Below are 24513 nucleotides of genomic sequence, written 5' to 3'. Positions count from 1 at the left end.
ATTTCTTCTGCTACCATCTTAGTGGGAAAAAAAATCTGCTTTGACTTGGAGGACTGTCTCTTCCTCAGTCTCATCGGGACTCCCCTTTATTGACGCTTCTGCCAGTCGGAATGCGGCCGGCAGGTTCCCACTCCCCTCAGCAGTGCTTTCAGACCGGGCCCTTTGTTGGGGTGGGGCAGGGCTTCATGTAGATGTTAACAAGGGTCTCCCCACAATCCTCTGAGGCCTGCCTTTTCTCCCAGGCAGGCCTCCATTTTCCCCCCCTACAGTGTTCTAGATTTTGATCCTTTGAATTTAAGGGTCATACCTCTGGGGCAGAATAGATGAAGGACTTTCATCTTTTGAACCTTCGGGCAATGGAATCAGAGGTCCCTTTCCACAGCTTTGTAGGAATCCGGGTCAGTCCAGGGAAGCAATTCCTGAAGGACCACCTCGCCGGGCATCTCAGTTCTCTTACCCCAGCATGGGGTCACTTCCTTTTGGACCCAGCCCTGGACGGAGTCCTCTCCTTCCTTAAGGGTCTCCGGGGTTAAGGGATGGAGTTCTTGTTACAGCTGTTTCGAGAGTTTTCTCTCTCCAATCATTTTATAGGGCAAGTCTCTTTCCCCCACCACAGGCACCCAGTCATGTTAGCAGGTTTGACTGGGTTAATGAAAATGTGTAACGGTGTGTGTGGTGCATGAGGACAGGAGATGGGCCTGGCAGGGGAGTGTGCTTCTCATCCTCCAGTTTCCCTCTGAAGAGGGAGAGCTGCTGAGGAGAGCAGCCAGTGGGTAGAATCTCTCCCCAGACCATGACCAGGTTGGGTCATCACCTCAGAGGGCCCAAGCACCCAGGTAAGGAAGTGGTCAGGCCTCGATGCACTCTTCTGGGACCCACGGTCCAGTCTGCAGGGCATTCGGACACCCACCCTATGTGCAGGCCGCACATCCGGCAGCAGCCTTGCTAAAAAGGTGCTCAGTGAGTGAGGCATAAGAGAGGTTGTTGCTAATTGGAACTGTCCACCTGCGGCCTCGTTGCCAGGGAATCCACACGTGGCTTTCGTCGACTGGAGGAGTCTTGGGAGGCGCTACTGACACGCAGGCCTTGAGTCTCTGAAGGGCTTTATTCTTTGGAGGTTGACTAGCAGCGGTTCTCTCCTTCCATGGAGGACAGAAGTCGAGGAAACAGGCTGCCATTGCAGCAAGGCTGGTGGCAGTTAGATTTCAGGAGAAACCTCCTGACAGTGAGACCTGAGAACATGGCTGGGGGGACCCTCCATCCCAAGAGGCCTCTGAGTTGAAGTGTCCGGCTGGGCTGGAGAAGGGTCGCCCTGCCTAGCTGGGGTGGGGGGTGGGGGGGGCGGGGAGTGGGGGAACCCTGGTGGCCTGAGCCGGGTCTGCTTGCACTCGCAGTTTAAGCTCCTGAAAACAGGGAAGACTGGGCAACCCCAGGGTTTGCTGGGTCCCATCTGAACAGTCTGTTCACCTTGGTTTGCTTCCCTCAAAGCACTCTAGCAGAAGTCCCCCCACGCTTCCCCCGAATTTTTTGTAGTGGCTTCCCAGTGTTCTTACACTTGAAGCTTTTATGCACCTCAAATTTCAGTCTTTAAAAAGCCTGGATGTCATTTTTTTCCTTCCCCATGTTTGGGTTCTTCCTGGTACAGAATTCCATACACAATTTAAGATGGGCCCCATACCCCACGGAACCCCCAGCTCAATGAGCTGGACTTGCTCTTCCCAGTTCCTGGGTTGTTTGTGGGTCTGAGGACTCTTCGCCACTGATTTTTCTCCTTTGTTTTCTTTTCCAGTCCAACCAGCAACCACCCTACCCCCTAGCTGAGCCTTTTCCTCAGCGTAATTGTCCAAGGTTTCCGGGAGAGACATGCCCCCCCAACTCCAGCAGGAGAGGACACCGTGGAACCAGTTCACGAGCGGTCTGCTCCCCCTTCTGAGGGCTACCCCTCCCAGGTCAACGCCATCGCCGTACGCCCCGCACTCCCTGACTCGACTGCTTCACAAGGACTCTGAGAGGGTTTTAGAGGGCTGTCTAGAGACATATTGGGACCTCTTCCTACAATTAATAGGGCTTTTATCCACTATGGTTTATAGGGTTTTTCGGCTACAGACTTAAAGGACTTTTTTTCCTACATATTTATAGGGTTTCTAACCCAACAGTTTTTCTCTACTGCCTTGCAAGTGGTTCCCACCAACAATTTTATAGGATTTTTCATCACGGATGTAAAAGCACTATGTTTTACCCCAGGGTTTTTATCCTCCACTTCTCTACAATCTCATAGGGTTTTTCTCCTTTCCCCACGTAATTTCTGGGGTGATCCAGTGTTCCTCTCAGGAGAGAGAGGCCCCTGCTCTGCAGACCCGTTTCACAGGGAGACCCCCGGGTGGCAGCTCCTGTGGAGGAGAAGGGCCGCGACCTCTGCGAAGCCATCGCCACACTCAGGGCACAAATAGGGCTTTTCTTCCAACAGGGTTTTGGGGGGTTCCCCTTCCCCCTGGCTGCTGCTCCCTGTGGAGGTGGGGGCTTCTCCCTCTTCTTCCTGGCTTGTGGACTGGGTGGCTGGCTCTGGAGGGGGGTCCTCGGGTCTGGGGGACTTTTCTTGCGTGTGGGTCTCCTGATGCCGGAGGAGGGCCACGCGATCGGGGAAGGAGGCCCCACAATCTGAGCAGCTGTAGGGTCGGGCCCCCAGCGGGCTCCTGAGGTGCTCCAGGAGGACAGAAGAGCTCTTCCCCAGCTCCGCGCCCTTCTGGCCTTTCCCGCCTGCATGGACTTTCTGGTGCAGCAGCAGCTCCGAGCTGAGGCCAAAGCTCTTTTTGCATTCAGGGCATTTAAAGGGCTTTCCACTTAGGAAGGGACTGGGCCCGGCCCCTTCCCCAGTCCTGTGGTCAGGGAAGAGAAAGGGCTTCTCGCTGCCGTGGGTGAGCTGATGTTGGAGGAGCACAGCGCGATCCTGGAAGCTTTCTCCACAGTGTGAACAAATGTAGGACTTGGAAGAGAGCAGCCCCAGCCTCTGGCTGAAGCTCTCCTGCCCATCGGGCATTTTTAAGGGCTGCCCTGGGGGGTCAGCTTTGCCCTCTGAAGCACCTGGATGGGAATTCCCTCCAAAAGGGAGCCTGGGGGAGCGGAACTGAGGTGGTTTGGGGGCCGGGTGTGCAATGAGGCCATCTGCGTTTTTGTAAGGGTTTTCTCCGATGTGGATCCTCTGGTGCTGCATGAAGATGCCCTCATCGTTGAACCCCTTTCCGCAGACCAGACACTTGTGTGGTTTGGCTCCGGGGGGCGGGGTCATCAGGGCCGGGTCCCCGAGCCCCAGCAGGGTGTCACCCTGAGCCCTTCGGGCGGGGGTCTTCCCCCGTTCATGGATCACCCTATGCTGCTCCAGCTCGTGGGCCTCCAGGAAGGCCTTCCCGCAGTCGGAGCACACGAAGAGGTTCTCGTCCATGTGGGTGCGCACGTGGGTGATGAGGTTGGAGCTCTGGCTGAAGCTCTTGCCGCACTCGGGGCACTTGTACGGCTTCTCGCCCGTGTGCGTGCGCCGGTGCTGGATGAGGTGCGAGCTGCGGATGAAGCTCTTGCCGCAGTCCGAGCACTTGTAGGGCTTCTCGCCCGTGTGGATGCGCTGGTGGCGGATGAGGGTGGAGCTCATGATGAAGCTCTTGCCGCAGTCGGCGCAGATGTACGGCCGCTCCCCGCGGTGGATGCGCTGGTGGTTGATGAGGTTGGAGCTGACGCTGAAGCTCTTGCCGCACTCGGGGCACTTGTAGGGCCGCTCGCCCGTGTGCGTGCGCTGGTGCCGCAGCAGCGTGGCGCTCAGCGTGAAGGTCTTGCCGCACACCGGGCACTTGAAGGGGTCCTCGCGCAAGTGAGTCCGCTGGTGCTTGATGAGGGTGGAGCTGTGGCCGAAGCTCTTGCCGCACTCCAGGCACTCGTAGGGCTTCTCGCCCGTGTGCGTGCGCTGGTGCTGGGTCAGCTCGGAGCTCTGGATGAAGCTCTTGCCGCACTCGGTGCAGCGGTAGGGCTTCTCGCCCGCGTGGATCTTCTGGTGCTTGAGAAGGTTGTGGTTCTGGCCGAAGCGCTTGCCGCACTCGGGGCACTTGTAGGGCTTCTCGCCCGTGTGCGTGGCCTGGTGCTGGATGAGGTCGGAGCTGCGGTAGAAGGCCCGCCGGCACTCGCCGCACTTGTAGGGCTTCTCGCCGGTGTGCGAGCGCTGGTGCTTGATGAGGTTGGTGCTCTGGGTGAAGGCCTTCTCGCACTCGGTGCACTTGTAGGGCTTCTCGCCCGTGTGCGTGCGCTGGTGCTGCACCAGGTTGGAGCTCCAGCTGAAGCACTTGCCGCAGTCGGGGCACTTGTAGGGCTTCTCGCCGGTGTGCGTGCGCTGGTGCTGCACCAGGTGCGAACTCTGCGTGAAGCTCTTGCCGCACTCGGAGCAGGTGTTGGGCCGCTCGCCCGTGTGGATGCGCTGGTGCCGCAGCAGCTTGGACCACTGGCTGAAGCTCTTCCCGCACTCGTTGCAGATGTAGGGCTTCTCCGCCCCCGAAGGGCGGCCTTGCACCAGCTCGCGCAGGCTGGGCTCGCTGGCGGGGACCACAGCGGGGCTGTTCCACGTGGTCAGGGTCCCCCACTGCCAGTTGGCCGCACAGGCCTTGGTCCAGTCAGATGGGGTAGGGACTGCCTCCGGGTTTGGGGGTTCCAAGGAGTCACTGGGGTGACCCACTGGGGCTGGAGCGTCCTGGGAGACGGAGGGATCCTGGGAGGGTCTCTCCAGGGGCATCTCTGGTGTGTCCTTGAATTCTGGACTCTGAGCTGGATCTCCCAAGATGACCTCCTCCCCTGAACTTTCCTGCTGAGGGCTCTCCTCTTCGTTCCCACTCTCGGCACCTACAGAGAGAAAGGGAGTCTCCAGCCCCCATTGCCTTTAGAATATGGGGTCGGGTCTCTTCCCTCCCATGGGTTTCCCCCAGAGTCTGGGCCCCTCCCTGAACTGTGGCCACTGTCTTGTCAGGCCCCGCAGGCCCTTCTTGTGCCCCTCACCTGTGTGAGCAGCATTTGGGCTCTCTTCAGGACCCTGCAGATCTGGGCCCCACAAGGCGGTCTCGGGCTCCATCCCAGAGCTCAGGACTGTCAGTTCCAGGGACCCTGAGAAGAGAGATGAGCACACAATGGGAGCCCCTCTCCCACCAGCCTGGGCTCCGGGGAGACCCCTCCCGCGTGCCCACTCCCAGTCCCCACTCCTGTGAGCCTCCGGTTCCCTGTTTTAGGCTTGGGTTCTCACCATCGCCCCCCTGCAGGCCTGATTCCTGCTCCAGATCTTAAGATCACAAGGAAGCAAGTAGGTGAATTTAAGAATGTAATTAAAAGCTCGTCAGTCAAAACCCTTTGAACCCAGACTGGGGGCTGGAGAGGTACCTGACACCCACAGGGGAAGGAGCTCTCACCCCACACCTCTGATGCCCAGAGGCTGGGAAACCTGTTATTTTCCTAATCAGAGGAAGCTCATTAAGACTCTAATTTTCCTCCTTAATGGGGCTGCTAATTGGGACCAATAAACTTTCCTTATGAGCCCCACAGAGAACTGAGACTGCCTGGTACACTTAAAGAGTTAAAAAAAAAAAAAAAGGGAAAACAACCACCCCAATTTCCCTGAGGGGACAGGGGCCCTCTCCGTTATCCAAGCACAGAAAGTTCAGGCGGGAGGGGGGAGGGGTGGTTTAAAGCTAACAGGGGTTTCTGCAGAAGTTCCCTGGAGAGGTAACTGGAAAGGAACAGAGAGAAGGGATACAGGGCCTGCTGTGATGTCATCATGAGCTCACCCAGTCCTGCCCACAGTCTGGGGAGCAGACCCAGAAATCATGTTGTCCGTTTTACAGATCAGGAAGTCAGTGCCCAGGGAGATTTCTCCAAGGTCATGATCTGGGAAGTGGTAGAGCAAAGCCCAGAAATGCCAAGCTCTGTGTCTGGCTGGCCCCTGCCTCTCAGAGAGGGCGATGACCTTGGGACTTGCATGAAGCTCGTAAATGCAGGCTGCTGGCAACTGACAGGTGAGGAGGAAAGCTCAAGCGGCCGGTGGTCACGAGGAAGGGATGGGGAAATTCCTGGGAGCGAGAGGTCTCCTGAGCTGTAAAAGGAGGGGTGGGACCCAGTGACTCGGCCCGGCAATCTGTGTCCGGGAACCCACCAGCGCCTTCCACCACCGGCCCATCCTGGCCCTTTCTTCTACTCCATTTGTTGTTTCGTTGCTGCTGTATCCCGTGCTGAGGACAGAGCCTCACACATGCCAGGTGCTCAATAAATTTTGCTGAGTGATCAAAAGGTGAAGGCATGAGATGCTCCCTGCTCCTGGAAGACCGCTCTGGTCCAGTGCCTTTAAAGGTCTGGTTGCAAGGGGGTGGCAGCAAAGAAACAGGCGCTAGAGCAGCCTCCTGGTCAAACCCGGCCAGCGGTCACTCCCTGGTCTGATTCCAGAATGAGGCAATAGGGCCACAGAGCTCAGGGCTAGGAGGGGAACTTCCCACAGTGGTTGGAAGCCCGAGGGGGCCTGGGCTTGGGTGGGACGGGCACTGTGTGTATGGGGACACTGGTGCAAGGAGACATGCCAAGCGCTGTGCGGAGGCAGCAGAGGTGAGGCCGCTGGAGCAGGCGCTAGCTGAACCTGCCGAACAGCAGGAGAGGGGAGTTAGCTTTTAGGAAGTAGATTAATTTCATCTCTGCGGCTCCTCTGACTTGAGAACCCCCCTCCCCCACCTCTGTCCAGGGGACGGTGGAAGCAGGGGCCTCCCCTAAGCTGGGGTGGGCTTGACTGCTCCCCGCGGGCCTGGGAGGGCGCCTGGCTGGCTGCTGAGGACAGGTACGCGCTCAAGCACCTTGGTTGTCTCGAGAAAGTCACGCCCAGCGGCCCAGAGAAGGGAAGGGGTTAATGAGAGGCCGACATGGGGTATGAAAGTGGGGAGACCAGCGAGGCAAGAAGTGTTTGGAGCTGACCCCGGCCCAGGCCCCTGAACAGCGGCCTCGGCCCTCGCGCCAGCCCCCCGCGGAGGGAGGGCGGGGAGAGGCGAGGTGCGAGCGCGCCCAGGGTGACCCTGACGCGGCGGCGGCGCGGGCGGGCGGCCACCCGCCCCGGCCCCCCCACGCCGCGCCGGCCGAGACCCCGGGCGAGAGCTGCAGCCGCTCCCCGCGACCCTCTCCTCGGCTCCCCCCGCAGACCCCGGCATCCTCGCCCTCATCCGCCCCCGGGGCACCCCGGGTTCCCGGCCCTCCCGCGGCCCCCCGGGCCCCCCGGCCCGCCGGGCCGAATTCCCTCTTCCCAGAATGCCCACGCCGCCCCTCCCCCACAGCCAGACCCTCGCGCGCTTCCCAGAATCCTCGGCCCCCGCGGCCCCGGCCCGGCCCCCACCCTGCCCGGCCGGCCCGCGGGAGGGGGCGCAGGCCCGGGCCCGGCCCCCGCCGCCTGCGCCCCATTGTTCCCCCGCGGCCGTCCCGGGCCCTCCAGGCCACCCCCCTGGAACCCAGGCGTCCCCAACTCACGGCTCTGGGGTCTGGGAAGAGCCGGAAGGCAGAATCCAGCCCCAGGGGACTTAACCCCTTCAACGCCCTGCCTCGGGGGGCGGGCTGGAGGCCGAGGACTCTGGGGTCCTTCTCCAGGGGTGATCCCAGGCTGAGGACCCGGGGACCAGTTCAGGGTGACTGGGACGGAGCAGGAAGTGACCCCAGCTTCCCGGGCCCCTCTAGCCTGGAGTCAGAGCATCAGCTCTATGGGATTTAACCCTTTGCCTCCCACAGCCTGGGAAAAAAAGAGGGCGGGGGAGCAGGGAGGTGGCAGAGACGACACCCCTCGACACCCCTCGGCCTGTCTCCGGCGGGAGCCGGTTCTTAGGGGAGCCCAGATGCCAGCGAGGGTCTCCGGATTACTGGCTACTCTCCACCTCACCCGGTCGCCCGCAGCAGCTCCAGGAATGCCCTGTCTCCGGTTTGGTGGCTGCTGGTCCCCCGCGGCCTGCCTTTGTTGGGGCTCTGGGGGGCTCAGATGCCTGGGTTGTGAGGCGGAGAAGGGGCTGGCAGGGCAGGTAGACAGACGGCTTTAACGAAATAATAAATTGTGGCAAGGGGAGTTTGGGCTGAGGGAAAAACCCAGCTGAGCAGGATTTGTGGGATCCTGTGTTCTGGGCCCCGACTTCCCCGGGGCTGTGTGTGCTGGCCCCTCTTTCCCTGATAACTCCCCTCAGAAAAAAGGAAACTGAGGCCCAGGAGAGAAGTCAGTGGGGCTCCCTGACCGAGAAGGGCAAGAGCCTCTCCCAGTAGCTCAGGGGACACCCAGCTCCGAGCAGGAGAAAACTTTAAAAACCCAGAGACGTGAGTGGCCTCCCGCAGCCCAACTTATCTGGGCCTCCAGTTCTCGCCGCCCTTTAGTTTGTTTGTAAAGGGCAGGTTTATTAGGAAAAAGAGAGGCCTGCATAGACACAGGTGGGCAGTCTTAGGGCAGGATCTACCCAGTTCTCACAGCCTTTATCTCATTTCCTCCTTACCACAGTCTCCTAAGGCAGGACCTGCATATTAGGCCCATCTTCCAGGAGAGGAAACCAAGTTGTGAGAAATGAGGTTACGTGCTTAAGGCCACATCGTTATTTCAATTGAACACTTTTATATAGTGAAGTCGTGGTTCCTGGGCGTGTGGGGACACTCAGCATTCAATTGGACTTTTTGCTCTCAAGAAGTTTGGTGTGGGGGTGACAGACACAAATTACAGGACAATGTGAAAGGGCTATCCAGAAATGGGAGGGAGTGTGGGGAGGAACAAATCACACGTCAGAAATTGCTAAAGAAGATGCAGTTCCCTGGGTCCACATCGGGGTTCAGTGTGGGCCCCAGAGAAAGAAAGCCCCTGGACCTGCTCACTTCTCAGCACTGTCCCCTTTTACTGCCTTCCTATTTTGGCACATCTCCATCTTACCCCTGACTCCCCTCCCTCTCACCTTTGACCCCTCACTCTTACCCCAACTCTAACCTTTTGCCCCAACTCTAACCATCCTGAGGGAATATCTTCCTGATCACACCTATCCCTGCCCAGCTCTCCAGTGCACACATGTTCCATCAACTCCACCAGGGAGGGGCTTGGTCTCTTGTTCTCACTGCTGTTTCCCCAGTGTCTAGAACAATAACAGGCACATAGTAGGTGCTCAATTTGCACAGTACGTGGATATAGGCCTGATCCTGCCTCATCCATCTCTTTCTGGAACAATTCCCAGACTGGACAGATGGGGCCCAGTTAGGTAGCGCTTCCACTGCTGGGCTGCACGGTCACGTGTTCAGATACCTCTACTCTCCCAACCCTAATGGAAGGAGAAAATTGTAGAAGAGGGATTGGAGAGGCTTGGGGGCCAGAACCAACCCTTGCTATCCTCTCCTCCTGGGGCTGCAAAAGTCTGCCCAGACCCAGGGCCAGGAGTCTCCAGCAAAGCTGCACCCTTGAGGCTCACACACAAGCTTGATTTTTTTTTAAATGAATCAGTTAACACATTAAAAAATCAGTATGTTTCACACAAAAATCCAAATTTCCTGCTTCTTTAGAAAATCCAAAGATGTGGCAACATGACCCAAGTTTTCACGTGCCAACAACTGGCAGGGCAGTACCCTCCTTCTTGAGGAGCACAGACTTTCCAGTTTGTCAACAGGTCCTGGCACTCCTCGTGCCCAGCCGTGAGGCTGGGCGGTAGTCTCAGGATATCAGTGATCCCTCACTGTCCACATTGAACTGCAAGTACTGAAGCTACGCCCGTTAGTCCATGTTCCCCAGGTTCAGACAGTAAATACAAGGATGGCATCTTCAGACAGTTACATTTTCCTTTCTTTTTTTTTTTTTTTTTTAAGATTTATTTATGCAGGGCCTCCCCGGAGGCGCAGCGGTTGAGCGCTGGGTTGCGAAGCTGCCAGCAGCTTCTGCAGCGCCTGTTCAATCCCTGGCTGCTCCCCGGCCACCAGAGGAGGGTCCCACATGGCGCGCAGACCTCTCCTGCCGCCCGCTACTCCCCTCAGCAGTGTACTTCGGTCCTTCTGCCTGCTCTGCTCCCCGCTCTGGCTCTGGTGGATTCTCTCACCCTCCCACGCTTCTGACTGTACCCAATGCTTGTATAAATAAATAAATAAATCTCTAAAAAAATAAAAATAAAAAGACAATTCCATTTTTAAAAAAAAGGTTTATTTATGCATGCAAGAACTGGGGTACAGGCCAGAAGTGTGGGGGGTGAGAGGATTCACCAGAGACAGAGTGGGGAACAGAACAGGCGGATTGACTGAAATATACTGCTGAGAGGAGTAGTGGACGAGTCAGGAGAGGCCTGCTGCGCCATGTGGGTAGTTCCCTGGTTGGGGCTCGAACTCATGCTGCTGTGGCTGCAGATAGCTTCATAGGTTGCATCTTAACCCCTTGTATCACCAGGAAGACCCCGACCATTACATTTTCTATTCTCCATGTGCAGGCTCCAGAGGTCTGCACGTAGCAACTACGTGACCCCAAGGCACGTGCCATTGGTATTATCATTATCGGCAGGACAGAGAAAGTCACTCGGACACAGCTTAGGAGTGATGCTGGATTCAAACCCAGGCAGGCTGACTTGGGAGCCACCATGGCCATGACACTAGGCCTGACTCAAGCGTTTCTGGTTCCAAGGGTAGGTCAGCCTCTCAGGCCTCAGCAGGACCAGTTTGCATATCCGGCTGCTAGGGAGGCAGAGGGTGTGGTCCTGTTGCCTGCAGTCAACTTGCACAGGGGTCTGAAGGAAACTCTCTTGGCAGGGGAATTCCTGGAGGATGAGGATGATTACCCCATGCCTTTCATGGGACAACCCACCGCCATGCTCTTCTAGGCCCCAAGTGGCCCTGTGATAAGGCCCTTGTGCCCCGAGGCTCAGGTTTCTGAGAGAAGAGTGAGGTCCTGGAGGTGGACACTGGTCCGAATCCAGCTTCATCCTCATCGCCAGTGTGATCTTGGGGCAACTCACTCCATCTCTTGAAGATTATTCGGCTTCCCCTTCTTTGAAAAGGGAATGAGCCTTGGATCTCAAGGGAGAAGAGGGTTTTTGTTTTTGTTTTTAAGATTTATTTATTTATACAAGAACCGGGGTACAGGCCTGAGGTGTGGGAGGGTGAGAGGATTCACCAGAGACAGAGTGGGGAACAGAACAGGCAGACTGACGGAAATACACTGCTGAGGAGAGCAGCGGGCGAGGCAGGAGAGGTCTGCTGCACCATGTGGGATTCTCGCTGGCCGGCCGGGATCAAACCCACTCTGCAGAGGCTGCAGACAGCTTCACAGTGCTGCACTCAACCGCCTGCGCCACCAGGGAGGCCCAGGAGGATTAAGTGAGATAATTCAAGAACTTTGAGGGGAAATGTTTGGAGCTGAGGGCACACAACCCTCAGCCTGGTGTCAGAAGTGAGGAGTCCCGAGACGCAGGGAGTGTGACATTCGGGAGGGCTTCCTATGGCCACACTCCAGTTCTCTGCAAAGGCCAGGAAGGTGAAGCCAAGGAAGTCTGCGCGCCTCACCACCGGAGGCACTTTCCTGTCAGCACAGCCGACTAATCACAGGCAGGGAGGTTGCCAGAAAAGGATGGGCCTGCTTTCCACCACAATGTGTCTGGGGGCTGCTTCTCGGGAATTGGGTCCTCAAATGTGAGACAAGAGCTATTGATCAATCTGAGGACCTGTTAGGTCTCTTCTGCCTCAGAGCACCTGGGTCCCAGGACCAGGCACTGCTTTGCTCACAGGAGCTTCCAGAGGCCTGGTCAAGTCCAGCTCTCCTGCTGCCTTCTAGCTGCCACCTTCCCTAAAGTCAGAACCAAGTCCTACCTTTGCCTTCTCCCTCAAAACCTCCAGCTCCATGTGGTTAATTCCAAAATCCTCTGTGCCCAGCCTTGCCCCTCACCTGAGCCCTTGTTCTTTCTCCTCATTTGCCTAACAGGCTTTTCACTCATAGTCATTGAGTTCACAGGCTCCACTTGCCTAAGAGATACCTAGTCATCCTGCTCCTCAAGGCTAGGTTGCCCTTCTGTGCTCCCCCTTAGCCAGTAGGTCTTTAGGTCTATGGCACCCCAGCTGAGCCTGCCCACCTCGCTGATTTTTATTGCTGAATTGCCTCAGGGCCCTCATTACCAACATAGAGGTTTTTTTCTTTTTAATAATATTGGGGGGGGGAATATAGAACTTTTACTTTTAAAAAGTCAAAATAACGGCCTCACTGGTGGCACAGGGGTTAAGTCTCAGCTCCATGAAGCTATCAGCAGCCACTGCAGCATGAGTTCGATCCCCAGCCAGGTAGGTGACCCACATGGTGCAGCAGATCTCTCCTGTCTCGCCCACTGCTCCCCTCAGCAGTGTGTTTCAGTCAATCCGCCTGTTCTGTTCCCCACTCTGTCTCTGGTGAATCCTCTCACCCCACCCCCCACACCTCTGGCCTATACCCCAGCTCTTGTATGCATAAAAAAATTTTCAAAAAGTAAAAATAACTTTGCTCTAACTGTAGAAAATTACATAAGCTGGGATAAGTAAAACAAATGTTTATATTATGTAAATGTATATATGTTAAAATGAATAGAAACAAAGTATGTGTATATTATTGGTAATGTATATTTGCATCAAGGTATGATCTGAGATAACCCCAGTCACTAACCTTTCTAGGCCTCAATTTCCTTATCTGCAAAATGAGAGCTATGGGATGTTCTCCCCTGTCAGGGTCTGACTGTTGCAGATGTCTTCACTATCTTGGGGAGGCTGCTTCAGTGCCTGGAAACAGTAATTGCTTCTGGGGAGGGCTGAGGGTCTGACATAAATGAAAGACTTAATTTCATTAACCTTCCACTTGATGATTTCCAATTTTAAAAAAAAACACTTTTTATTTTATTTATTTATTTATTTATTTTATTTTATTCTGGGTACAGTCAGAAGCGCAGGAGGGTGAGAGAATTCACCAGAGCCAGAGCGGAGAGCAGAACAGGCAGAGTGACAAAGTACACTGCTGAGGGGAGCAGCGGGCAGCAGGAGAGGTCTGCGCGCCATGTGGGACCCTCGCCGGGTGGCCGGGGATCGAACCGGCGCTGCAGAGGCCGCGGGCAGCTTCGCAGCCCAGCGCTCAACCGCTGCGCCACCAGGGGAGGCCCAAAAAAAACACTTTTTAGATGGTAAATATTGACAGCATAAGGCTGGGAATGGAGGTTGTGGGATTAAAACAACACAAATTTGATTTCCTTTTTAGGTGCGTACTAGTCCAAATCCCATTAAGTCAAATTCAACTGATTTCCTACCCATATGGAACACTCCTGGAGCCATCCCCAAAGCCCCTGGGAACTGATGCTCTGATGCAACCTAAGGACTGGAAGGGAGGCTGAATGGAGGAGAGGATTATACTGTCACATGCACTAAAATGCTTTAAAAATCAGTAAACTCTCAAAACCCTGAAGCCTGATTCCCCCACTGGCACCCCAGGGACAGGACGGTGAAATCCAATTCCCAGAGGGCCTGGCCCATCTGAAACCAGCCACCTGGCCTCCCTGCACAGTGCTGTCCTGGGTGAGCCCCAGGCTTACAGCCTCACACCCCTTCCTCTCTCCCTCCATTCCCCTCCCCCCACACGAAGTAGGGTGTGTCTTGCTTCTGGGCCTTTCACTGAACTGTGCCTCCTGCCACCTCCTCTCAAAGGCCCCCTCTCCACTTAGGGCCAGTCTTGCCTGTCTCCATGATGTTATGGTCATCATAGGAAAGGCCAGACATAACACATAACTCTAGAAACCAGAGCTAACTCCAGAGAGAACCCTGGAGAAAATGCAATCCTTGCACACTGTAGAGGATTTGGGCATCGTAACTTGGTACAGCCACCAAGGAAACAGTATGGAGCTTCCTCAAAAAATTAAAAATAGAACTACCATAGCAATGCCACTTCTGGGACCCTATCCAAAGGAAACGAAAGCACTAATTCCAAAAGATATCTGCACCCCCATGTGCATTGTGGTGTTAATTATAATAGCTAAGATGTGGAAACAATCTAAGTGCCCACTGGTGAATGAATGGAAAGATTGTGGAATATAATGGAATTCCATTATATTCCAATCATATGATGGAATATGATTTGGCCATAAAAATGAGGAAATCCTACCACTTGCCATAACATATGTGGACCTGGAAGGCATTATGCTAAGTGAAATTTGGAAAAGACAAATTTTGTATGATCTCGCTTATCATGGAATCTGAAAAAAAAAAAAAAAAGTCAAAACTAAGAAACTCATAGAAAAGGAGAGTAAACTTGGGTCTTCCTGGTGGCATAAGAGTTAAATCTCAGCACTATGAAGCTATCCACAGCACCTGCAGCATGAGTTTGATCCCTGGCCAGGGAGTTGAACTACATGGCACAGCAGACCTCTCCTGTCTCACCTGCTCCCCTCAGCAGTGTATCTCAGTCAATCTGCCTGTTCTGCTCCCTATTCTGTCTCTGGTGAATCCTCTCACCACCCCCCACACACCTCTGGCATCTACCCCAGTTCTTGTATGCATAAATAAATAATTTTTTTAAAAATCTTAAAAAAAGAATTAAACATAGAATTACCACACTGCGCAGCAATTCCAGATACATGGTGAAGAGAAATGGAAACATCCATTCACCCAAACATTTGTGCACAAATGCTCATAGCAGTTCTGTTCATGGTATCCCAAGGTGGAAACAACCAGAATGTCCATCAGCTAATGCGTGGATACACAAAAGGTGGGCTATCGATACAATGGGATATAAGTGAGCTATAAAAAGTAATAATGTATTGACTCATGCCCATGGGTGAAGCTTGCCAACATGATGCTAAGTGGAAGAAGCCAGACACAAAGCCCACATTTTATGATCCCATTTAGATGAAGTGTCCAGAATGGGTGAGTGGTGGAGACAGCAAGCTGGAGGGGAGGCCTGGGAATGACTAAGAGGTACCTTTCCTTTGGGGTGATGAAAATGTTGTGGAGCTCTTCAGGAGTGATAGCTGTGCGACACTATAATCATACTAGATGCCCTGAAGTGTGTACTTTTTGTTGAGATTTTGAATGTTATGTACATTTCATCTCCATTAAAAAAAAAAACCAGTCATATTTAATTATGTTGATAAACACCACCTGCATGTTGTTCACTAATTAAGGTTAAGGTCCTGGGTCTAAGGCGCTGGTTTGTGTGTATGTGTGAGAATGAGGAGTGACAGAGACATAGAGAGTGGAGAGGTGAGAAGGACCTAGCACCTGTCAGGCTTGCTTCAGGGCCTAGTCAAATAGCCTGAGGGAGGAGGAGGAGGGCTGCCTTCAGCCTGGAATTCTCCCAGGGCTCTGGACCAGGTCACCTGGCCTGGCTGGTCCCGCACAAAGGTGACAGATTCTGTTGCATTTCAACCCAGCTTACTCCAAATGCCAAAGGCTGTGGTGTAGGGTCTGCTTCTGCCCAGAGGCGGGTCTTTCTGTATTTCTCTGCCTGAGGGGACCCTTTCTGTAAATGAGCGTCCTAGCAGGGGCCACCTTCACCTCCATTTTGGGGAACCTGGTAGTGTACACTAGCAGGTGTGCCCAAAAAAGCCAATAAAACTTTGTCTTCATTTTCATTTCCACCACATCCCAGCTCTGAGGGCTTGTCTAGAGCTGGGCCTTTCATAAGTCTCCGTTTCCTCATCTGTCAAGGGGGAAAACAACTACTCCCCTCTGAGCAGATGGAAGGAGGGGTGTGTACACACTGACTAGTTTTCTTCCATCCTTTCCCTGTTTCTGCCACTAGTTAACATTATCTATTGTCTTTTTAAAAAAGATTTATTTATTTATACATACAAGAACTGGAGTGCAGGCCACAGATGCATGGGTGGGGGTGAGAGGATTCACCAGAGGCAGGGTGGGGAGCAGAACAGGCAGATCTACTGAAATGCACTGCTGAGGGGAGCAGTGGGCGAGCCAGGAGGGCTGTGCCGTGTGGGAAGCTCCCTGGCTGGCCAGGGATTGCACTCATGCTGCAGTGGCTGTCAACAGCTTGATAGCGCTGTGTCTTTAACCCCTGCGCCACCAGGGAGGACCCTAGCTTTTGTCTTTAGCTTAAATACATTTTTGGCACTAGAAACATAATATAACCCTACTAAAGAAAATATGATAAAAATGACTCATGTTCACCTGCTTCTTGTTCACCATTTTTTTTTTTTGTACTTCGTTGTATTTCCTTCCTGTAATTTACTCGAAGTTTAAAAAATAGTCATGAGTTTTTGGTGTTTTACAGGCTGTATGTACAGCTCCCTTCACATTTACCGTGTTTGGATGCTTAATTTCCCTGTTGGATGTTTATGGTCCCTCCGTTTTTTAGCTATTATACACAAAACGTTGATGAACATTCCTGAAAATATGTCTTCTAATGTTGACTATCTTCTTAAAATACAGTCCCGGATGGAGTCGAATCTATGAACATTTCTCTGGCTTTGCTGGTGTATAATCTTGTAATTCATTGCAACTAAATGCAGAATATTGGGTTTTCCTTTGTCCATCTTGTCTAAAGGATATAAGGAAAGATTTCATTCCATTCCTTGCTGGAACGCATGTACCATTCTACAAAGTGTTTTTGAATCAAGAAACCTTATAACCACAGAAAATACCTTCTACTTCATAGGGTAGAAGTAATGATTAAATGCATAAATGCATGACAGCCCCAGATTGGTGCCCCACACGAATATACACTAGGCCACTGTCAATCCTGTTCTTGTTTTCACTGTAGAAGTGACCCGAGATTGGTCTGGCACTGCAGTTCTTCGTGGGCTCCTAGTGATCACGGTTTTCCTCAGAGGGGTGTTAGGAGTTGAGTTTTGCAAGGTTATTATCGCTTGGCAGATGGCTTCTGACTGTCAAGAGGCTCTTGTTTTGCTTTGTAGCTTTATTTTCAAATACAGGTTCATGAGAAGAATGATGAAGTCAAAGATGTACAGCCTTTCTCTGTATTTTTTGGTTTTCTTTGAATGTCTTTTATTGAGGTAATGTTGGGTTATAACACTGTGTATGTTTTCTATTTCTGGGTCCACATCTCTTCAAATGTGTTACCACACCACACCCACCGCCAAAGCCCCAGTGGTTTCTCTGATATTTATGGTTTCAGATATTAAAAAAAAAAAACAACAAACAAAAAAAAAACACAGCTTTAAGTGGGCACCGGCGGGGAGATGAGGAGGGCTGGCAGCTCTATGTGTTTATTTATTTCTACTTGGCTTGGTTTCAAAAAGGACTTGAGGCCTCTATGGAGCCACAGGCTGTACCACAGGTGCCTGCCATCTTGTAAAACTTACAGGCACCAAATAGTAGCGGTCATACTGAGTAGCCACTGCAATAGACAGCATGAGCAAGATAAAAAGATAAAATGGCCAAGGGAAAAAATAAGGGAGAAACTTAGAATATGAATCCAGGGCTGATATGGCAAACATGGTGTAAAATTCTATCTATACGGTTCTAAAAGCAGGTTACAGCTAAGGTTACAGCTCAGTTTTGCTAAGCTTTCTGGAGGCCCAAGCAAAAGTTAGTGACATGATTCATGTGACACTTGGGAGCAAATTTTCCTGGAATCCTCCTCAAGATAATATTTTGTGATGCAGAAGCATCATCTCCAACCCCAGGTCCTAGTTCTGGATCCAGCCCAACACAGACAGATGGCGGACAGCCCCAGAGACACAGAGCTTGGCTGCAGGTTCAGTCAGGCATGCTTCTGAAGCCACGGGGGCAAATCACAAGGCAGCGCCACCCACAGCCCTCTGGGGGGCCTGCCACAGCAAGTATCTGTGTGATGGTAGAGAGATACAGTGTCCCCTTCTCAGGCTACAGGCCTCTTCACTGAAAATGAAATGTGGGGGCCCTAGGAACACTCAGCAGGTGAGAAGATAATTTTGTTTCACTCTGCAAGTCTCAAGAGTATTTGTAGGTTTTGTTGTTTGTCTGGTTTTTCACCCTTGCGATCTTATCTCTAGGCCTGGACCAGGCCCGCCTTTCACAGAGGCTGCCAGGCTGTGGCTCCAGCTATCTAGCTCAGCTCATCTGTCCGGCTTCTTTCCTTTGTACTCAGAGGTCCAGGGCCTGCAGCTCCAGGGCACTTGGATTTGACCTTCTCCTTTCCATTTTATAATTTATTTATTTTATTTATTTTTGTAAGATTTATTTATGCATACAAGAGCTGGGGTACAGGCTAGAGGTGCGGGGGGTGAAGGGATTCACCAGAGACAGAGTGGGGAGCAGAACAGGCAGACTGACTGAAATACACTGCTGAGGGGAGCAGCGGGAGAGTCAGGAGAGGTCTGCTGTGCGATGTGGGTCACCTCCCTGGCCAGGGATTGAACTCATGCGGCAGCGGCTGCAGATAGCTTCATAGGTTGCTTAACCCCTTGCTCCACCAGGGAGGCCCCGCTCCTTTCCATTTTAACTAACATCTTTAATGCCCAACATTTCACACCAGTCATTTTTGCTTTCACCATCACTCTGGCCGGTGACTATTGCTGCCCCTGTTTTCTGCTGAAGAAATAGAAATCCAGAGATTTATGTAGAGATTTATGGTGCTGGGTCATCCTGCTAATAAGAACTTTGCTGAATATAATCCTAAGGGGCTGAAGGCCCTTCCTCTTTTTTTCCTATACCATGTCATCTTACAAATCATCCATTTGATGACTTAACTTAGAATTCCAATTGAATCGAAGACACCAAGTTTCCTGGCCTTCCATTTGTATTATTGTTATTATTATTACTATTATTATCTTTTCCCTTTTTTGAAAATTGGGACTTGATTTGTTAATTGCCAGCATTTTTTATTCTTTTTTTTTTTTTAAGATTTTATTTATTTATTTATTTATTTATTTATTTATTTATTTATTTATTTATTTATTTATACGCGGGAGGGTGAGAGAATTCACCAGAGCCAGAGTGGGAAGCAGAATAGGCAGAAGGACCGAAGTACACTGCTGAGGGGAGCAGCGAGCGCGGCAGGAGAGGTCTGCGCGCCATGTGGGGCCCTCCCCTGCCCTGCGGGCGCAGATCGAACTGGCGCTGCCCAGGCTGCGGGCAGCTTGGCAACCCAGCGCTCAACCACTGCACCACCAGGGAGGCCCCATTTTTTATTCTTTCTCCAAGGAGTCAGGTAGATGGGGCCCTCACTGTCAAAAGTTCTCCTTTGACTTGTCCAAATCAGATGAGGAGATGTGAATTAATTCAAAGCAGTACAAAGCTTTCTTAAATTCTCACACCTCCAGTGTCAGGTTTCATTGTTCTGTCTCCAATGTTTATTATAAAACATGCCTCATAATGCAAATAAAACCATCAAATACCATTTTTAATTTAAGTGGTTACCAAATATAAAAGATTTGATTGCATACCATTTGGAGAAATAAGCACTTTTATTTTATTTTATTTTATTTTATTTTTAAGATTTATTTATTCATACATACAAGAACCGGGATACAGGTCAGACGCTCAGAAGGGTGAGAGGATTCAGCAGAGACAGAGTGGGGAACAGAACAGGCAGACTGAGTGAAACACACTGCTGAGGGGAGCAGCGGGGGAGACAGGAGAGGTCTGCCGCGCCATGTGGGATCCTCACTGGCTGGCCAGAATTGAACCCATGCTGCAGAGGCTGCGGACAGCTTCATAGCACGACGCTCAACCGCCTGCGCCACCAGGGGAGACCCCAAAATAAGCATTTTTAAACATCAGTTTTAAGGACCTATATCTGCACTGGCTCTTTGAAGGAAGGAAAATTTGGCCTCATTGAACAAAATCAAAATGCTCACACCCTGGGCCTCCTTGGTGGCGCAAGGGTTAAAGACACAGTGCTATCAGGCTATCACCAACCGCTGCAGGATGGTTGAATGCCCAGCCAGGGAGCTGACCCACATGGCACAGCAGACCTCTCCTGTCTCGCCTGCTGCTCCCCTCAGCAGTGTATTCCAGTAGATCTGCCTATTCTGCTCCCCACTCTGTCCCTGGTGAATCCTCTCACACACCCACCCCCCACAATTTTGGCCTACACCCCAGTGCTTATATGCATAAAAATAAATCTTTAAAAAAAAAATGCCCGCACCGTTCAACCAGAGGATCCTTTGGGCATGGAGGTACATACCCACAATCTGTGCACGTGGCAACAGTCACAGAAATGATGTTTCTATAGTGAAAGAAAGGCAATAACCCACGTGTCCACCAGTAGGGGAGTTATTAAACATGATGGCACATCCATACAATGGAATACTCAGTAGCTATGAAAATAAATGAAGCAGTTATATATAAACTGACATTAAGCATTTTCAAAGAACATGCTATTCTGTGAAAAAATGGACAAAAGCTAGCATTTATAGCATGCTCTCATTTTTGTGTTTTTCTAAAACTTGCATAAACATATACTGCCTCTAGAAAGCGCCACAAGAAGCAGTAATATTGCACCTGCCTTGGGCGTAGTAATAGGGGAAAGGGCTTTTTCACTCTTATCTTTTCATATCATTTGTATTTTTTAACTTTGTGAGTTTGTTTTCAAAATATAAAAATAAGTGAAAAAGAACAATCTTACCAGAAAACATATACTCTGTTGGAAGGCTAGGATTTCCCTTGCTGGAAAAAAGTGTGCATGGCCTGGGGACCAGGCTGCAGCCTCATTCTGTGCCCTTTGGGGTAAGCCAAGTTTATTCTGACTATAAACAGCTCTGACTGAACCACTGACTTGCAGAGTGATCCTGGGAAAACCCCTTCTCTTCTCCACATCGGGGAGCAGAAATGACAGGCTGAACAAAGACCTCTCTCTCAAAAGTGCAACCAGGAAGAGGGAGCAGCCTGGCCAAGGGCACAGAGGTGCCCCCAGCTAGGGTCCTTCATCCCCCTTTGCCCCTCAATCCTTTCTCTCAAACTGTCCATGCCCACCCTCTCCTGGGCTGCTCTCCTGCATGACTGTTTAGTTGCTAAATTCCTAGGAAGACAGGACAGTCTGACGATGTTCTTCAGGCCACCACAAACTCTAAGGACCTTTAGTGCTAAATGCCTGGAGTTAGTGGAAACTGCCCAGAGGCGCTCTGAGGAGTGGAAGCAAGAAGAAATGGCCAGTTGGACTGACCTTCCAGTTTAACACAGGTTGTGCGAAAGTTTGGGCTAGAAGGTGATCACTTTTTCAGGTAACAGCATCCTTAAACATATACTCACTGTCTGCTTCTACTTGGATGTCTGCAACTGGTTTCTTAAGATCACAAGATCCTTTTCTTTTTGCAAGGATTGGTGTGAGTTCTGGGACAGCAGAACCATTCATGATTGACTTTTCTGTTGTGGCAGTGAGGTGGTTTTGTACAGCCTCTGTAGCTCTGCACCAAAGAGACATCTGTGTCTGTACCAGGATTTCCTTTGGAATTCCCAGAAAAAACTTCCCCAATTTAGAGATATAGCCTGCAGGAGAGGAAAAGGCATGCACCTTGGAATAGTGAGCATGGAGGTCCAATCAGACTCTGACACACTCGTTATCCAGCCGTTTCATCATGCATAAAATGACTCCCTTGACAGAACTGGCCTCAGGCCATAGAGAGAAGGCATGCAAGGAACCCAGCACAAAGAAGGCCCTCTACGAATCGCATCTCTTACGATGGGTCTACCATGCCACTTCCCCATCGCAAAGCGGTCCATTTTTGTAAAGACAGCAGCAAAAGCAGTCATAATGAAAACTAGTGTTTATTGAGCACCTACTATGTAGCAGGCACTCTTCTAAGTGCTTCACAGGTACTAATTCAGAGTCCCGACAGCAAGCGTGAAGGTTAGACAGGTTATTTTACAGATAAGAAAACGGAGGCTCAGAGACGTGCAACCAGTCCGAGGTGGCTCAACACCTTGGCCGAGTGGGCTAGGAGCCCCGACCTGGGCTCTGCCCACCTGAGATGGGCCCTGCCGTCATGAAAACGTGCGCAAGTGGACACGAGGCTACGCAGCCGGGCCCTGGGGGGCGTGAACCCGCTCCTCCAGCTGGAGACCTGGCCTCCTGGAGCCGAAGGGGTTATTCCCACTGAGACGCCGCGCCCCGGGCTCCTAGAGCGGCGGCTTCGGGGCGGGAGGAGCTGCGCTTCCGGCCGCGGCGGGGACTCCGGGATTCCGCGGGCGCGCACGGGCTCCGCGCCCCGGCCGCCTGCGCTGGGGCCTCCCCCGGCGCCGCGCAGCGGGTGGGGGCAGGAGGTTCCCCCCCAAGCAGGCCTGCGCCCCGAGTTGCAGAAAGGGAGGCCTGCGCGCAGGGAGGGGAGGCCGGCGGCGCCGAGCGAGGGCGCCCGGGAAGCGGCGCCCTGGCCTGGCCCTGGGCCTGCTCCGGCCGCGGCGCGCACCCCCGCGGGAAGGGCGGCAGCCCGGCCCCCGCGCGGCCCCCGCCCGGCCTCCCTCCCTGGGACCGAGCCCGCGGGAGCCCCGGTAAGAAAGCGCCCGCCCCTTCCCGCCGCCGCCGGCCCCGCGCCCGCCCGCGGGAGTCGGTGTCATGACCCCGTTTTCTTGGCGGCTCTTTCCTGAACGGGCGTGCGAGGCGCCCCCCGCCCGCCCGGGAGGCGCGTTTGTCCTCGCGCCTGGGGGGTGACTCGGTCACGGGGCGGGCTCCGTGTCCACACGGGGCGGGCCGGGGGCCCCGGCGGGACGGCTCCTTCTTAGCCCTAAGGGCATCAGTTCTCTTTCCTCCCTTGCTCCGCTCCTCGTCCCTCCTGGGCTTCTTGCCATTTTTCAGTCTTCGTCTGTTTTTGTCCAGCCTGTATTTTCAGTCTCCTGCCAACATCTTTCCACCAAATTGTGACAACCAGATTATCACGAGCCCGTGCTCTTGCAGTAGCCTGCGGCCTCGCCCGTCCACTGTCCGGCCCGTCACGGGAGAAAACCCGCAGGACTCAAGGTGGCGCCGGAAAACCCCAGGCCTGCTTGGCTTCAGCCGTATTTCTACCCTGACCCCTCTTAGTTCTCAGTAGAAGTTACAATTAGAAAATATGTTTCAAATGGACAGAATTTCCTTTTAATATTCGAATAGATTTTTATTGTACAACTTGGAGTCTTCATTTTAAAAGACTAGATTTCCAGCTGCTTTCAACACAGCAGTAGAACTGGAAATAGTTGACCCAAATTCTTGCTTTCAATAGCTGGTTTGAACTCAGTTGCTTCCCCTTTAGAAGGCACTGTCCCCCCAGCTCACCCCAGTCCCTTCTGCCCCCAAGTATTGTCTGACCCTGAGCCAGAGGATGGGCTCCTGCTCTCCTGCCTGAACTAATGTTTTTCATCTATCGGAGAAGTAGATTTTGATTCCTGGGTCCATCAAAAGTACACAAATGCAAAGTAGATTAAGACACTGTAAGGACAGAACAAACACCCACCTCCTCTCAGTTCCTTTTCTTCCCTGGACCCCACATCCTTTTGAGTTTTCCATTGAGGCCCTACAGGAGCCCTCGCAGACAGCCAGATGAATACTCCACAGCCTCTCAAGTAAACGCGAGAACCGTATTCTTCTCCCTTTGCCTCATCTTCTCCCTTGAGTAAATTGTTTCAGGAAGGTCCACGGCTAGTTGCACTCTGTGCAGTCTTCCTGATAACCAGCCATCCAGCGATCTCCATCCACCTCACCAGCATTTCTGAAGGTGGGGTCCTGGGTTACCCAGCGTTCCCTCCTCTGGATTTCTATGGCTGTGCCTGAATCAGTGTCTTAACAACCTTGCATATGGTAGGTAAATACTTAACTGGATAAATGGCAGGATCACACGTGTTTTAGCCCTGTAGTAGATTGTAAGATTTTGAGGGGTGGGGCCCAAGTTATAGCTATCTTTGCACTGCTCTAGCAACTAGCACAGTGCCTGGTGTACAGCAGACAATCTGTGACCCCCAAGGGAACATGTACCGTAAGGAAGTGCCCCAGACAAGCAATAGATACCAAATTTCAGTCCCATTTTGTGCTGGGAGCACCCCTCCCCTCCCCTCCCCTCTCCAAACATTCACGATGCAGAGGCGTGGCCAGGCGGCCCCAGAGAACAGAGCACAGAGGCCTTACCCCATCCTGGAAGCCGGGAGAACGTCACAGACTCCTTGACTTGGAAGCTCTGCTTAGGATCCAGCCCAGCTACAACCAGGACCCTGCTGTATCTAGGTGACCTTGTGAGGGAAACCCAGCCTGATTCTGATTCTGAATTCCAAGTGTAGAATAACAACGATGTTAACACCTACTGAGGCACTCTGAGCCAAGCACTGCCAAGAGCTTCATGCCTATGGCCTTCTTCCAAACTCACAGCACCATAGAGTCAATACTGTGTCTCCTCTTTGCAGATGAGAAGGCTGAGGCTCCAGTGCCTGACTAACAGGCAGAGCCAAGAGTTCAAGTACATGTGGGCTGATTCCAGGACCCCTGCATTTAGCCCTCTGCTCCTTCCAAACATTTCATGGAACTGCACACTAAAAATGGCTAAGATGGCAAATTTTATGTCTATTTTAAATTAAAAAAATAGGAAAAATCTGAGGCCGAACAGGAACATTTGGTACCAC

The 24513-nt window shown here is 52.5% G+C and overlaps 1 protein-coding gene across 4 annotated transcripts; it reads right to left on the bottom strand.

Annotated features, from left to right (window-relative positions):
* Positions 1-1333: 1333 nt before the first annotated feature.
* ZNF629 (zinc finger protein 629) lies at positions 1334-24126 on the bottom strand. Of its 4 annotated transcripts, none has more exons than XM_054693734.1 (4): positions 7519-7706; positions 6173-6646; positions 5029-5133; positions 1334-4875 (listed from the first exon to the last, which is right to left on the bottom strand). In XM_054693734.1, the coding sequence occupies exons 2-4, from the start codon at positions 6315-6317 to the stop codon at positions 2363-2365; spliced, it is 2763 nt and encodes a 920-aa protein (XP_054549709.1). In that variant the 5' UTR covers positions 6318-6646; positions 7519-7706; the 3' UTR covers positions 1334-2362. The 4 variants fall into 4 exon arrangements, with proteins under 4 accessions (XP_054549709.1, XP_037363109.1, XP_037363110.1 ...); XM_037507212.2 differs by lacking the exon at positions 6173-6646 and adding an exon at positions 5808-6112; XM_037507213.2 differs by lacking the exons at positions 6173-6646; positions 7519-7706 and adding an exon at positions 24026-24126.
* Positions 24127-24513: the final 387 nt, after the last annotated feature.

The sequence above is a fragment of the Talpa occidentalis genome, unplaced genomic scaffold, assembly GCF_014898055.3.
Source record: "Talpa occidentalis isolate TD23 unplaced genomic scaffold, MPIMG_talOcc4v2.1 talOcc4.12, whole genome shotgun sequence".
In the NCBI taxonomy this organism is placed as follows: Eukaryota; Metazoa; Chordata; class Mammalia; order Eulipotyphla; family Talpidae; genus Talpa; species Talpa occidentalis.
This window is presented reverse-complemented; position numbering and strand designations above follow the sequence as displayed.

Bases quoted from the DNA above. Each gene is read 5' to 3' on its own strand.
- ZNF629 (XM_054693734.1), bottom strand. From the start codon at position 6,317: ATGCCTTCACCTTTTGATCACTCAGCAAAATTTATTGAGCACCTGGCA. The intron at 5,134-6,172 runs GTGGGTTCCCGG...CTCTCTTCTCAG, and splicing joins GCCGGTGGTGGAAGGCGCTG to GGTCCCTGGAACTGACAGTC. The intron at 4,876-5,028 runs GTGAGGGGCACA...TTCTCTCTGTAG, and splicing joins CCCAAATGCTGCTCACACAG to GTGCCGAGAGTGGGAACGAA.